General features: G+C 39.8%; 1 protein-coding gene across 2 annotated transcripts in view; it reads right to left on the bottom strand.

The window, feature by feature from the left end:
• Positions 1–16,605, bottom strand: part of sorl1 (sortilin-related receptor, L(DLR class) A repeats containing) — an 81,094-nt gene that overhangs the window by 30,154 nt on the left and 34,335 nt on the right. For both annotated transcript variants that reach the window (XM_046388348.1, XM_046388347.1), the window contains exons 7-10: positions 6,885–6,986; positions 5,414–5,583; positions 2,813–3,005; positions 2,203–2,320 (exon numbers count right to left, since the gene is read on the bottom strand). In XM_046388348.1, the coding sequence (XP_046244304.1) occupies positions 2,203–2,320; positions 2,813–3,005; positions 5,414–5,583; positions 6,885–6,986 (583 nt within the window). The remainder of the gene's footprint in view (positions 1–2,202; positions 2,321–2,812; positions 3,006–5,413; positions 5,584–6,884; positions 6,987–16,605) is intronic.

A 16,605-nucleotide genomic window follows, 5' to 3' on the forward strand; every position in this document is an offset into this window, starting at 1 on the left:
TGGGTTGTTTTTAAATGTGCTCTGAAAAAGAAAAAGAAAAAAAAAAAAAAAGATTTGAGTAGACTTGATGTCACAGTGATGCCACTGGATCTCAGAGTAGTTGACAGTTTCTGATAATGATTGCACAAGAGTAACTCTAACAGCTAAAACAGGGTTGTCTAAGTAAATGGACAAGACCTAAAACAACGTGCTCTCTGTCCTTGACTTTCCATTGCTATATGCCTCACTTATTAATGTTGGCATAATGAATGAAGTCATTTAAATATCGTTTTTCAAACCCTATCATCTACTGTTGTAATGTAATGTTGCAATGAAATTGAGCTGTTTCACTATAAAACAGAATATCTTGAAAAAAAGTTGGACTCACTCAATCTCACAAATTTAACTTAACTCTTAAAAATGAATTGTTGTAATCACAGCTCAGTTGTTTTGGAGCAGTTTAAGTACTGACGATATAATTCCAGCTTGTTCTATTAACTCATTTCTGTAAGTTGACTTTACATCATTACAAAAATCTTTTTATTTTATGTTGTCATATTGTGAGCTACTCCAAAAATAAATAAATAAAAAATAAAAAACAGGGAAGCTACAAGTTCTCTCTCACTTTCGGGCATGTCCTCCCATCGATTGTTAAACAAGGGACAAACCTCAATTCATTCTGTTGACGAGAAAAGTGGCGGCTTTATGTTGCCTGTAGAACAACTGCATGCGTCCATTTAGTACTTTTAATTAACTGAACGTACATTTGTTGAAAACACACTCTGAGAAAAGAGTGGTAGTTGGAGACAGTCACGATTTGACTAAAGAAAAGATTTCGCTACCTGTGTGTGATGGGTTGAGATAGATATACATGTTCACCTAAGGGGGCATTTTAAAAAAGAAAAGAGCTGCTTTCTACTTGAAAACACAGGTGGTTTTAATGCTGTGGCTGATTGCCATATGTATATAATCCTTCTGGTGTTCTTTTGTCTGTTTTTTATGCTTTTCTGTGCTTTTTATATCCTAGTCCTAAGAGAAAAATGTAACTTCAATGGATGCTGCTATTGTTGGAGTAACAACAAATGTTGAATATGCAGAACTTTTAGTCCTGCATGATACACCGTACTAACATATAATATTCGTATTAATATATATTTGTAATAATTAGAAAACATATTGGTCAAACGTTTTGAAGAATATATGAGCAGTCTGTTCAGGTTGCTGTGTACGTAAACAAGTCTGCGCAGTTTGTCTATGTATATATATATACGCCAGTCTGTACTCATGAGTGTGTTTGACCTGTCGAGTGCCCGCTGGGTGCTGCAGCAGTAATTAGCCCATCTGTTTGAGAGCGATAACGAAGCGAATGGTGCCGTCGATTGCCAGTCCTCCCCCCTCTCTGTCTCTCTCATGCTCATTATCCAATAAGAATTTAATTAGGGGGACTGGCTGGATGCAGAGCAAGCGTCCTCCTAGACCCTGGAGAGCACCACCAAATCAATGCTTTTCACCAGCTGTGAGGAGGCAAAGAGGCTTCAAACTGCAGGCTCTCATTTCAACTTGCTTTGAGGAATTTAGCATGTTGAAGCAGGTCTGCCATTGGTTGTGATTTGTTTTTGTTTGATTTTCAGGTTTTCATAGTGGCAACAAACTTCAAAACACTGACACACTAAAGAAGAAGTTTCAAGCACCTTCTGCAGAGTGCAGCTGTTTCCTGTTATTTCCTGTTATTTGGACAATTCAGGAAATGTACACATTTAATAAGAGATGCAGCTCAGTCACCACAGATGTGGGCTTGTAGGTTTGTATTGCTTGTTTCCTGCGTAGACCAAATTTATCTGTTTAATCAGAACAAGAGGAAGTTGCTGAAAACTAACAGGCTCATGTGACTCTGTCAGTAAGATCACCCTCTAACAGATGGTACTCAAAGTCTCATTGGTCTTGACTGTAAGAGACCTATACAGACATTCCTACCAAGTCTGCCGACACAATTACCAAAAAAGTTTAAAGAGAGAACGAGAGAAATGCTTCAGGATGGGTTTCAGGTGAAAAATCTGTAAGCCAAACCGCCATCAATACATTTATGATGAACATGATTTGTGCCATCGTCAAACATGGAAGTTCAAATGAAGCAGTTCGGTGCTCACTTGACTCCAGCACATAAATTTCAACTGCATTTTTCACCATTTTGAGATTCTAGTCTTCATCAGTAATGTTGCCCACCTGTGGCCATGATGAGTCCTGGTGCAGACTCCTTGGATAGAATGGGCATCCTTCTCAGCTGGATGTTGAACAGCTGGCTCCAGCGTTGGGCCAGGTGGAGAGAGCAACCTTTGCTGAGCTGAATGGAGGTGGACCAAAGGAGAGCACAGTCTGCTAATGTTCTGCTCGCTTCTTATAATCCATCATTATCAAAAGATTTTCAATGAGAAATATTACAGAAGAAATCTGTGATCACGAAATTGTAGGATTTAGCAATTTAGTTGTGAATGATGGATGAAAACACTAAATACAGGGTACCAGCATTTTTAATTTCCCTGTCTGAAAAATCCCAAGAATAGTAATGGAACCATAGTTTCTGCTTCTGACAAAGACAAAACCAAACCTGCAAAACCTAATCTACAGCATCTCCACATTGTTCGGAAGCTGTGGTCACACACTCTTTACAGCGGCACAGCTGGGTGAAAACATGCGTATAGTAGCTAAGAAAAAAACTATGGAACAGACTTCACAAGGCAATAAGATACCAAACTCACTCATATCCACCATAATAACATAGACAACAGTTTCTGATGATCTAAAATCAGTAAAGACAAGGGTTTGGGGGGCGTACCTGGCAGTCAACAGTTCCTCCCAGGCTGTCGGCAGCAGGAGGCTGAAGTAGCTCCCATGTCCCTCCCTTGTCGAAAGTGATGACAGATCGCATGTTGTCTTCACTTACGGAGCCATTGATGAGCGTGGCGATGAAGACTCCTCGCAGCCCCTCCACACGGTGCAGGTCTGCAAAAGGCTCATTGGCAAAGTACCTGAAATAGAGAGGGGATACATCATCATCATCATCATCAGGAACAGGAAAAACATTTCAGATTACAGGCTTCATTTTTATATGACACAATTGATTTTTAGAATAAAAGTATTGTAATTCCAGCTCATTCTTTATGCCTAATAACATTTGCTGACTCATTTCGTGCATAAATTTGAAAATCGTTGATCTTCCCTGGGTGTGTTTTTGTTCACTTGGCTCAAGAACACTGGAGGGCACAGATGAACTAAAAGCATCAGCATTTTGAAATTACAGCTGCAAGAGGCAGGTTTCCACACAGCAGATTAAAACAGGAAGCTTTACTTTATTGCCCAGAAATTACGTAAAAAAAAAAAACCCAAAAAAAAACAAAAACACATCCAAAACACACATTTCAACCACTCTGTCAAGCACAAGGACTTTTGTGCTGACATAAACAGAAGGGACGGGGATCTGCAGCTAATTTCATTAACAGAAGACATAGTTTCAAATAAACAGAAAGAATCCTCAGTCCCAGGAAAACACCTGAGCCTACACTCTGTGACCGGTTTGGCCAAAACAACACAGGACCTTCCTGATTTGATTACGGAGAGGAACATTGTAAATGGAGCTCAGAGTTCGGACAAAGCTGTGGCATCACATCAACAGATTTTCTTTTATTAGATAAGTTATTGGATTAGTTATTAGATAAATACAGAGCCAGGGCAGGGCTCTGTATTTACAAAGCCTTTGTATTAGCTGTGTTATCAGGCATTTGAAATGGGAACAAGAGGTCATCCTGTCAGTTCCTGAGGTTGCTAGGGGAACAAATCAATTACTTGCAAGCCTGCAGATTGCTTATTTTGACCTCCAGGTACACAACAGATGCATTTTTATATGCTGAGACAACAGGATTGATGGCATGATTCATGACTTACAAAGACAACAGGAGCAAACAGGAAATGTATCTAGCTGCATATATAATAAGCATGATAGTTCATTCTTGACCTTGAAAACAGTTGATGTTGTTTGCTCAGTTGTCACTGAAATGGGTCTGCTAGAATGAGCCTACTGAGTTAATGTCAGAGCACTTGTTGCTGAGCACCCTGGTGGTCTCCTGGTAGAGTATGTACCATGTACCATGTAAGGCTGTGTCCTTACAGCAGCTGCCACCTCTGTCAGCCTTTGTCTTTCCTGTCTCTTTTGAACTATAACTATCAAATAAAACAAAAATGGTAAAAAGCTACTAGACCGTATTTTTATCTCTTTAGATAGTCACAAATTTTTTGCTATGACTTGGCAGGTGATCTGTCAGGTGCCAGGGGTCAATTTCACCACCAGACATCACCAATAGCAAAACATCATGTATGTAAACACGGTGTTATGAGAAAAAAGTGGAACCATTCACAGTCATCATTCGCTGACAGAAGAACAAAGGAAAGTGTGTGGAGCTTGCACAGGGTGACAGTCCACCCTAAGGTGTGATCAATTTGGTATAATATGTATATAATACGATATATCATATATCATATTGAGATGAGATGCTCATTCATGTCATCTGCTTGGTGTGCAGTGCGACATAAAAACAGAACTCCTTGGATATTATGAGCCCAAATAAGCACATCAGTGCAGAGACCTGTATATCCCATCTGACCTGGGAAAACCTCAGGATCCCCCAGGAAGTGGTAATGGGATAAGCAAAGCAGAGGATAAGCAGCAGTAAGTACATCTAGGACAATTACTGTCATAGTGCTCTTATTGAAGTAAGAAATCTGAGTACACCTTGCACCACAGATAAACTCAGGAAATCATACAGTTTGCTACAGAACACTGACTGATTCAGTGTTCCTGACAAAGGCTTTTATGCATTTCTGGTGACACTGGTACTTCACTAATAGTGAGTTCTCACTAAACTTTTGTTTCCAACCAGTCCAACAGGTTTTTTGATAAATGCTAGATAATGTGTGTGTATGTGTGTGTGTGTGTTTGTGTTTGTGAGGGGGAGAGGGAGAGAGAGAGAGAGAGAGAGAGAGAGAGAGAGAGAGAGAGAGAGAGAGAGAGAGAGAGAAAGAGACAGAGACAGAGAAAGACTTCAACTACTTTCAGGGACGCGTTTCATACTCAGGACCAGTTAATTGGCGACAGCTGGTGCAACTGGGAACAAAATCAGTCCTCAAATGGAAAACAGCTGATTTTTGGGTTAGTAGTTAAGGTTAAAATAGGGGAGCAGAACCCAACCCCCCCCCAGCTAAATGGGAGGTGCATGGTCAATCCCCAGTTACAGGCAGACTGGCCTCGATATCCCCTAAGATGGGTTTGTGGTTGGTAATTATATTCTGTACTCTCACAGAAACGGAGAATACTACAGTCCATCCATAATCATGAGCAAAACTTGTGATTTAGGGTACTTGTGCGGGTGTGTCTGTGCAGTACCTGATCAGCGTTTTGCTGCCGGAGCCCTCAGGGCTGTAGTACAGAACATTCTCCAATGACAGAGAGAAGGACAGGCCCTGTGTGTCTGAGATGTAAAGATGTGTGACATTGTTCAGGTGGTTCACACAGACAAACACTTGGTCCTCTGACGCATCTGCTATGTAGTACTCCTGTTAGAAAGAGGTGGGAGAGAGAGGAGGACATCTTTAATTCACTGACCTACTGCCTGAGTAGACTGAGGACACAATAAAATGACTGGGCACATTGTGAAAAGACTGGATATCACAGTGGAAACACAGACTCATATGATGTAATGTGGACGGTTCTTCTACTGAAATGGAGAAGTTGACTGTGTCACACTTTCAGAAATGGGAACCAAACTGTTCATATGCAGCTTGCTGATGTTGAGTAATCCATAGTGTACTGAAACAGACATTAGTGAAGCAGATCTGGGGATGTGATGAAAATCGGCATAACAAGCTGATAGACCGCAATCTTGATTACCGGGCTAACTCTGGGGTCTAACTCCTTATAAAGCTGCATATTTTACAAAAGCTCAGTCCTAGCTTGAAGACAACTTAATGCTAAATGAATATTCTGCTCATCATATCCTGGCTGCCAATTTACTGAATGGTGTTTTCTCTCTGTTTGACAACTGTTTCTGAGTCTTTATGAAGGTCTCTGTCCAAGATCATCTTCTGTTTGACCTATTGGTGTAATGTTCATAGACAGCTTTAGTTTAAAAAAAAAAAAAAAAAAAAGAAAGTTTTTTAGAGTCTAACTTCACTTCAGATGACGTATAGTGAGGGAGAACTGTAGATGTATATGGCAGTTTTTTGTATGTTTAGGATAAAATCTCAAATACGCCTCCACACAAACATTTCATTTGTCCATGTCGAAATGAGAAATTTACAACCTTTTCCAGTTAAGAGTGCGTTTCTGAATCGGACTTGGAAGAGTCGCAAAGGCAAACTTCACAGGTAAAGGAAAAATAGGTTTAGGACAGGAAAAGGAACATGATCTTTCATGAGGCCCAATGCTTTGTGAAATAATTTAGCCAAAATTGTTAAATGTTGTCCATATACATTGACATTCAGTTAAAATAGCTTAAATCCAAAAAATAATGTGATTAAAGACTGAACCAACAAGATTATGAAACTGATCAGACATTCCATATAGACTTCTGCTACTTCACAACATAAACATTTCTGTGTAGATTCTCAGTCATCCAGGTCATCTTGTATAGAAGAGCTTAAGTTGGGTCAACTGGACTTTTGACTGAGAGGTCAAAAGGCTTTAAACTGAAGACCACTTGCCCCAAATTAAGGCCTTCTAAGCATTTCTGTGTAGACTGAAAAGTTCTGACATCCAGCCTCACTCCAGCATCATTTAAACATTTAGTCTATTGATAAGACTTTCAGAAATTATTCATTTTCTGGATCACTGCTTTGTGCATGCAAAAGAAACTCACTGTGATTGGATGTCGGGTCATAAACTGGGCAGCTTTCATTGGCTGGCGGTTGTAGGAGACCCAGAGCTGAACAGACGAAGGTTCGTGGCTGCCAAAGAGTTTCTGGAGAAGCAGAGGACACAGAGTTAATTTAGATACTCATCATTCATATCAAAATCTTGAATGTTTCACAGGCAGCCAATCTGGTAACAAGCTGTGAAGGTTTTGTTTCTCTGCAGCTCCAACTTGGAACTGACTTACAGGCTTCATCTGTCACTGAAGAATGAATTCTATGACATCACACAAAGCTTGACAAAAAAAAATACCCCCCCCCCCCCCCCCCAAATATTCAAGCATCTCATGATATTTTCCTCATTTTTGGAAGACATAAAGACATTGTTGAACCGACAAGGGTCTTGTGTCATGCAGGAAGTCCTGATTTTTTTGTTTTTTTTTCTGCTCTGGGGACACTGTTGTCACATGTGGAGTGAAAGCTGAACAGCACTGTCCTCACAGCAGCAAGGCTGTAGATAAGATGAAGTGACTCTGGTTATCTGGACTGTCCTGATGATGATTTTCTGTTTTTTTCTGATCTTACCGTCTAATATCCCAGTAGTAAACAGCTCGACAGCTGACTCAGATAACATTAAACATCCAGACTTAAAAAGACTCCCAGTGGGCTACAAAACTCTGTGTGTGTGCGTGTGTGTGAAAGAGAGAGAGAGAAACAGGGGGAGAGCACGTCTCGATTGTCATTACAAATATATTAGGAGGCTGGCTCCTAGAAGGAGCACAGCTCTGATCTGTTATGAATTACAAGCATGCAAACCAGACTGAGCGGAGGACTTGAGCATATCTCATTCCTCTATGTGCGTCTGATAGAAAGAGCAAATGAAGAGGAAACTGGGACATCTTTTGAGTACAGTCCTGGGGTCATGCTTTAGATTTTCTGATAAGTGACTCAGATTTCCATTTGAACCGCAGCAAATGAATTTCACACCATAGACACACACAGTAATGACATGATGCATAGGCTGTATGTGGAGCGATGTATACACTGAATAAACACGATTTTGTGACGTTTCTAAATTATGTGTCATTGCAAGAATTTTTGCATATGCAAAACAGTGATCAATGAAAAAAATCTAAATCTATATCAAAGGGTAACTGATTTTATACAACAAGGTCAATTTTCCAAGTCATGGATTCCAAAAAAAGCTGGGACACCATGTAAAATCTAAGTGAAAACACAATGCAATTGTGCAATTGTGCAAATGAACAACAGAACAACTCGGTCTTCCTGAGCCCATGTAGTAATATCCTTTATGCAATCATGTATTTCACGAAGTGGTGAACCACAGCCCATACTTGCCTACAAAGAACTGAGCCTTTTGAGGATGTCCCTTTCATATCCAATCATAATACCATCATCTGTTACCAATGACCCTGTTTATCTGTGGAACGTTCCACGCACATGTTTTTTGAACAGCACACGACTTTCACAGTCTTTCATTGCTCCTGTCCCAACTTGTCTGAAATGTGCTGCTGGGATCAAATTCAGAATGAGGTTGATCATTAAATATATTGTTTATGTAGTATTTTCAATTGAGTTTATGTCAGGGAGGATCAACAAATGATCACATTTTGTTTTATTCTTGTTTTACTACTTTCCTAACTTTCCTAATTAACCAAAGGTCTTTTTTAGAAACCTGGGGTATGGAGTTCAAATATATCGGTGTTTACTAAGAAAGGATGGGCTCAGAGCGTTCTGACATTAGAACTGGGGGTCTGCGTCCATTCATTTTTGTAATGTCCCAAAATTGACAATCCAACAACTACACTCACTTCAAGCAGCAACTGGTCAGCTGTGTGGAGGTGTGCAAGTAAGAGGGGTGGAAACCTCTCTGAAATGCTGTTGTTTCACTCTTTTCATAACTCCTGGTGTCAATTGCCAAACCAGGCAAGGTTCCGTATATATCTACACAGATAGACTGAATAAAGGTGTGTGATTAGTATGTCTCATCCCTCCACGTGAAAGCAGCCTTTTCACCCTGACCGCGTGCTCGGATGGCACATTCACTTCCAAGATATAATGATATGAAGTGTAGGTCTGAAATGAAAATGAGTAGATTATACAATCAAACCACAGCTAAAAACCATTACTGAAATCGATTGTTACAAACAGAAAGGGAAAATACAAAAGCAGTAAAGAAGTTCTCCTTTCAGAGGCAGCTGGACTTCCCAATGATGACTCATGGCTGAAACACACGCTGTCTATGGCTTTATCATCCTCAAAGAGTGAGTTTAGTTCAGAGGGGTGTGTAGTTCACTGACATCATGTTACTTGATTTCTGGGTCATGAAAGCTCAAATTCTGGAAAATGTCTTCTCATGTCCCACTTTCATTACAGACCGCCAGTGTGTAATTTAAACCTCTAAAATGACTGATAATTGGCTCGACCAGTCCTTAGTAAAAAACTATATTATGTAACCTACCTGGCCAGACTTTCATTGTTAGAGATGATGAAGGACATGCAGTCTGTTTCTCCTCTATGCAAGACCTTTGAAATTAAACATCGTCCAGCCACATTAGACTCTGTTTTATCTCCACATTTCATTTCAACCTATAGTCTAAAAGCAGAAGAATGTCTGGTTCCCTCTCTGTGAATCAATCGGCCCTATCCTTATTAAGGCTCTGCTCTGAACTCCTAATTACACTGTCACAGTTTACATATTCTCACCCTGTTCCATTTCCGTCTCATCCCTCTCTCTCTCTCTCTCTCTCTCTCTCTCTCTCTCTCTCTCTCTCTCTCTCTCAGCCGGAAATTTATTTTGTGATTGTGAGTCAGTTCAAACTGACAGAGAGCCGATCAGCTTCATTATTTTACTTTGGATTAATTTGGACCACCCTGTTCCAAGGTTTTAACAGCAACACCCCGAGGAGAGAGAGATTAAAAAAACAAAATAAAATAAAAGACAGTGAGAAAAATGAAGGAGAGACAAAGACAGATAAAAGGCCATCAGGGAGTTAAAGAGAGAGAAAATCAGGAGAGAGAAGTCCGCAGGAGGCAGCTTTAGAAAGCTATAAATTCACATAGAACAAAGAAGTCAGACTGGAATTCAGAGAGCTGAGCAGCATGTCCACCATTCATCTTGTCTGGCACTGTAGAATTAGATTAATATACTGGTTAGATTAATATAAAGGGCCAATATTCAAGATTTATTAATAATTACATCTCACAAGAACTCTTATTTCCCAAAATCTCAAACTTCCACTGAAATATTGCTAAGTATTTCAGTCCAACTGTTACATTCTGCTGAATCATGAAAAAAGCCTTTGACTTCTCCTGCCGGTCTGTCGGTCTCATGTGACAGCAAGTACACGTGGAGGTTTTTCGGAGGTTCAAACATTTCAGCAGCCAAAAGTTTAATTTTGGGCAGTCTTCAATTTACTCACAGAATTGATGATAATTAGCTAAAGTGATGTTTGTGACTTCAGGTAGTGAAAGTGACTGTCCCTATGTTACAGTCGACTCATGTTACTTATGTTGCCTGTGGTTAAGAACTAAAGTATGAAGGAAACTTGTTAGCATATGCACTCAGTAAGTCTGGGTATTTTCACGTTTGGAAATCAAATTCAAAACAGAACCATATTTCTAAATGCTAACATTACTAACATGCAGGATAGAATAATATGATGTTGATTATATTTTAGGTTTATACAGTTTTAATTGTTAGAAAAAGAAGTATAAACATCATTATTATTATGCTGGTTCTAAAAATCTTGTATGTATGTAGGTAAATGTGTGTGTGTGTGTGTGTGTGTGTGTGTGTGTGTGTGTGTGTGTGTGTGTGAGAGAGAGAGAGAGAGAGAGAGAGAGAGAGAGAGAGAGAGAGAGAGAGAGAGAGAGAGAGAGAGAGAGAGAGAGAGATTTGGAAGGATTTGTGTCCATCCTTGAGTGCCTGAGCATCCCCTCTCTCCAGCAGAGCATTTCAGCTTTTTCCATTCAGTCTATTGATTTATCCAGCATCGTGCCCACACTGACTGTGTGGTGTGATGTGAAAGCAAAGCAGCAACTTCACTGAGACAAATGGAGCGAAGGCAGAGAGGGAGAAATGGAAGTTAAGGACAGACAGAAATACACACACAGAGCGATAAAAGAATGAAAAACTATGATCAGAATGGTCCATATGGTTTATAAGCAGTTAAATACAAAGAGGTTTGTATTTTTCCTTTTGGAATGAATGTGCATCAGTAATAATAAACTCTCACTATCCACTGCATCTGAGGAATAAAGTGTGGGTTTGTAACAGAGTTATGTGCTACTGCTTCACCATACGCTAATCAGGTTTACTCTGTGAGTCAAGGGGAAAAATGGACAAGAGAATGTGTACTATGTATTTTCACATGTAAGTGGCATGGTGATGATATATTTTTCCACTGAAACCACAGATTCCACTGCAATGGCAACTTTAAGTGAGCCACACATTCCACACTGTACTCCGGTTCTCTCAAACCAATCTTCTCTAAAACTCTCAAATCACTGAAATAAAATGTGGTTCTTGGGCCTCAGATCAACTCAGCCCGGGTGGCAAACAGACACAATTACAATAACTTTAAAAACGTAACTTTTTGTCAATTTATGTCAGACCTGAATTGAATGAAAAGAATTCAAAAGAAGTTGTTATAACACCTTGTTGGTTTAACTAAATTTATTAAGGATTAAAAAAAAAATGTAATTAAAAAAGTACTGGCAGTACTACATTTTACAACACTAGACTTACAGCAGCTGTATGTGAGTGAAAAACTAAAGTAAGCTTAGCAAACCATACCATTGAACCTCTGTAGCAGTCAAAAAGATAGAAAAAGAGTCATTTCACCAGTCAATTTAGAAAGTCACCCAGTCTGTTTCAAAAGAATGTCATCATGGTCATGGGAAGTCTTCCTAAACGTGACAGATAGTTGGCTTAAATTAAAAAATATCTCAGGAAGTAACGGTCGCAAAGCTCACGGAGGAGCTCATAGAAGACACGAAGACAGCTTCGCTAGCTGTGTGGTCATTGAATAGTTGCTTTTTGCTATGAACCTGCACACTCTACCTAAACTTTAACTTTTGTTTGAGTTGCTACAGTCTCCAACTGATGAGGTCAGCAGACTGACATCTCTTTATCGTGACAGGATTGCAATCCGGGCTGATGAAGACTCCGTTTCCCCTTTAGATGAGCATCTTTCTGGGAGACTTCTGTGAGACTAATAAAGGTCTGTCTTCTCTTATCTTATCTTGCCCCAGAAACTGTGGAATGAAATGCGCCATAAGCCCCAGGCAATCGCAGCCTTCTGCAGATCCAGGTACCCTGGCAAAGCAGAACTTCTTCTGGTTCTCAACTTCTTCATCAGTTATGATTTATCTTTATCATTGCTCAATCCAAGAGTGCAAAAAATGGGATCCACTTCATTATTAAGTTAGCATATTAGTTTTAATCTATTGACATGGGGCTAAAGTTGGCTTTGGAGTTGCAAACATAGAAAAATCGATCCATTTTACAAACAAAGTTGACTTTTTTTCAATAACTTAAAGCCACAAGATTGTTAGATGTGACTATGTATTATTGAAAAGCCAGAAAAAGCTACAGATTTCAGAGCAAAGGATGAGCAGACAATAATCAATTTGACTGAACTATCTTGTTTTGTTGAACTTACCATAATGTATGAACTTGTTTGTTTCAAGCATACACGTGTCTTAAAGCTCAACCTGTGCAAGACTGTGCTTGTGTTCTTTTCAGTTCATTACCACTGACAATAGTATAGTGATAGCAGCTGGACAGCAAAGAATCTGAGTCACTGTGACGAGCAGCAGCCTGCTCCTGCAAAATAACAGGAGCATTCTCATTTACAGTGAGGCTAAGGTGCTCATAGGTGCTTCTTATCATTTCCTGTCAAGACTAGAACTTCCTCCAAGCTGGATCTCCTGCATCAACCACTACAAATTTGCATGTAGTCCAGAACACTGGTCAGTCACTGCTGGCACATGATCTGCTAGCATGCTAATTCACTCACTGTTTTAAATGCCAAGTTAGCTGACCTCTGCTGGTTGAGGCTGATTACAATGTTAACTTTCAGACAAAAAATGTAGGTTTTGCTTTGAGTTTTAACTTGTCAAAACTCTACACATCTGGTCACATTTCAGTGGGAACAGATAACTTGCTGTATTTTCGCTGCTGTGCTATGCCCTACCAATCATCTGACATTTCTGTACAGTGTGAAGTTGGTTGAAGTCAGAAGAAGAACACACATTAAAGGATTTGAGGGAAATTCTGTGACGATACAACTGCAATAGAGAATGTGTGAGTGTACTGGAAACTAATTACCTAGGCCCTATCTTCATATGAATATTAAAGAAGTACTGACATATTTTGGAGGGTACAATTCTTTTCTAATATATATTTCATAATTATAATTCTTACATTTTAATCACAGTGAAAAGATGTAGCAAAGCTACGAAAAAGTAATCAACTAACGCCTTAAGCTGTCTCCACCCATCACTTGACACACACCTTGCAGGGTGTAGCTGTACCTCAACAGTCTGCACATGGTAGAGAACCGGTTATTCCAAAATAAATAAAATCAGTTTCTCTCCTACCCTGTAATATGTGGCATTCAAGCTGAATCACGTGTGTTTTCCAGGATTTATAAGTGCGTACTTACACCAACACACAAGCACATCCTTAACATTTCCTTGTAACCCGTCAGGCCAGTGAGAGCTGCACTCCTACACAGTAAACAGCCACAAGGTGACATTTGTTAATGTCTGGGTCAGAGGAATAGCATATGTTCACCCATGCCTTTTTTTACTTTGCTTTTTTTTTCCCTAAGGTTGACATTTTATTATTTTGAAAGGTACCTGCACTGACACCAAAACAAGCTGGAAATGTCACAAGCCAAAATCCACTGAGGCAAAGTGCCGCCTGCTCACTGCTCATTTCACTGCTGTACAGTTGAATCCTATCAAACCTTTATGTGTTTTACAGTCAGAGCAATGAAGCTCTCTCTCTCTCTCTCTCTCTGCTGTATCCCAGCCTCCATCTCAGGAATCATCTCTTACATATTCATGACCACTGGCCCATGCACCTCAGGCAATGCTGTTATTGAGATGGGCTTGAAATACAAATTCAACACATCTTTTCTACTGGAGCTGAAATCGCTGTGTTTAACAGGATCTCAGTTGCTTAGGTAGATAGATTACGTTAAGTGTTTCTGTCATAATATACATTTGGGATTCTACAAAAAAACAGAAATGAATGAAAACAGTCCCCTACATGTACTGCATCAACACACCAAACCAGTCTGTTTTGTGCTGAAGTAGTGAAGCCGTTTTGTTCTTCTTGAAGTTTAGTTGTGAATTATCATTCAGTAAAAGGTTAAAAGATAACGCGATTCAACATTTTATTCAGGAATATGTATATGTATGAAGAGTTTTCATTAGTCTACCACAGTGTCAAAGTAAAAATCAATGGACCAATACCAGAAAATCCAGAAATGCAATGTGCAACCACTCCCGATATTTCTGCACCATCCAAGGACGAAGGCTTATTATCAGAAGTGTATGAGTGTGTGTTACATTTCATTTCATGCATGTGCAAACCTTTTAGCCCTTTCGTCAGGTGGAACATGTGTTGAGTGTTGAGGCACTGGTTCTTGAGAGCTCCTCCTTGATCTACTGGGATTGTACCTCAATTGTACAAATGGAACGGACAAATGAAATGTGAATGCAATATATTAAAAAATATATCTATTTAAATGATGCTCTCAGAAATAAAGGGTTTTAGCCCTAAGCAGTGTCTGCAGATCTTGTCAGAGTACACAAATTCAACCAATCGCATGGCATACCATATAGAGCTGAGAGACAAAATTTTCTAAAAACCTATTGCTGCAAGCACATAACAACTAGAGGGACAGTGAAAGCATATAATTTCTCCCTGACCACGATGCTACACAAAATTCTGACTGATTCAGAATATTTCTTTCTTTATTGAGCAGCAATTGCAATCTGGGAATTTCCTGTGCAATACCAAAACACAGAAGAGCACATTGCCAGGAATTTGGAGTCTGAGGTATTTACTAAACTGCATTGTTCAAGAAACTGCAAGTAAGCAAACCACAGAAACCACAAGACAGTATACTGCACTTTGACGAGAGGAATCATTTCTCCTCCAATCCTCACTTCCTGTTTTCTTCTCTCTCTCTGTCTCAAACTTTACTTACAGAGAATCTGTGATCTAAATGAGAAGGAAAATGGCTAACAGATAACTTTGGAGAGAAGGGATGGGCCTTATCGACATCCCCATTACATCTGCTAAGCCAGTTATCTTGCCCAGGTCTCCTCAATGGGACCAAAGGCTGGGGTCTTTAAGGTCTGATTAGCACTCTATTCCTCAGGATCCCTATTGCTAGATAAAACTCTCCATTTCTGGCTCTTTAATTAGCTTAAGCAGCTTGGCACTGCCAAAAGCACTTGTGATATTCCATTATTCTAATCTTATTAGCACAAGTCAAAGACAGAAGAGCAGAGAGGAGTAACTCACACTAGACTCAAAGAATAATTCTTTTTATAGCCAATAAACACAGCAGAAAATAGTACCAATAGTTCTGCTAGCAGTAACTAACGGCAAGCAGTAAGGGTCTAACAAAGCTGATGCTTTGTGATGAGTCAGTCTGTGTCTGTTCCATTCCTCTCCTTATACTACCATTTCTTTACAAATCCCTGAGGCAGTGGCTGTGCGGATGGCTGAACTGGTCTGTCCGACTGGTCTCATCAGCTCTGAATGTCAGATTCAGTGTACAGAGAGGAGCAGGGGGGTCAAGGTCAGCTCAGTCACAACACTGACAAGCTCTCTGTATATGCTGTTGTACAGTACAAGGCTGGCAATGCATTTGTCTGAAACTAATCTTAATCCTGACAACAAAGCTCTGATTGGTCAACCGCTTCTTCAACCGTCAACATTAGACCTATTTGAATTCCTCAGTCAGTCATAGACAGAGGCAGCAATTCAGAGGTATAAAATAAGGCTTGTTTGTCTCTCAATACTTCCTTCATTTTCTACTAAAAACAAACACAATGATTGTGTTGTATCCAACAGTGTATAACTCATAATCTGTTACACAAAATTCATTTTCATTTGTTCGTTTCATCAGTGTGCTGCTTTTGACATCTGTCTATGTGACTGCAATTTCCGCTACCTTCAACTACACTCGAAAACAAGAAGAGGAACAGAGCCCAAGTCTGCATTACTTTGTGGCTAAGAGAATGCTGGTTTGCTGACTCATTGTCCAGACACTTGCTGTAACTTGCGACACAATCTTGCTTTATCAGAGGAAACAGTCGCTTTGCTATTAAGTTAAATTCACATAGACCATATTATATGAAGACTGAGTCACAGAGAGCTGCTGGAATATTTGGTGGAGGATTTCACAGCTGCTCAGAATTCCTTCTTTCCCAGGGTGAACTTTTAACAGTCACGCTGCTAATCTGTAAATTCATCTTGGCTTTGATTTCGCAGTGGACGAGGTGAAATGAGCACCTGTTTCTCACGTCAGTCCCCCATGAGCTCTGTTCAGAGTAAGCATAGCGCAGGGGATGCTCAAGACAAAGCACAGCAACGTGACATAGCGTGGTAGAACTGACATGCTCTTCAAGGTTTGTGTCCAACAAGCTACAGAGTGACTGCATGGCTGTGTAATGAGA

The sequence above is a fragment of the Scatophagus argus genome, chromosome 5 (assembly GCF_020382885.2).
Source record: "Scatophagus argus isolate fScaArg1 chromosome 5, fScaArg1.pri, whole genome shotgun sequence".
Classification (NCBI taxonomy): domain Eukaryota; kingdom Metazoa; phylum Chordata; class Actinopteri; family Scatophagidae; genus Scatophagus; species Scatophagus argus.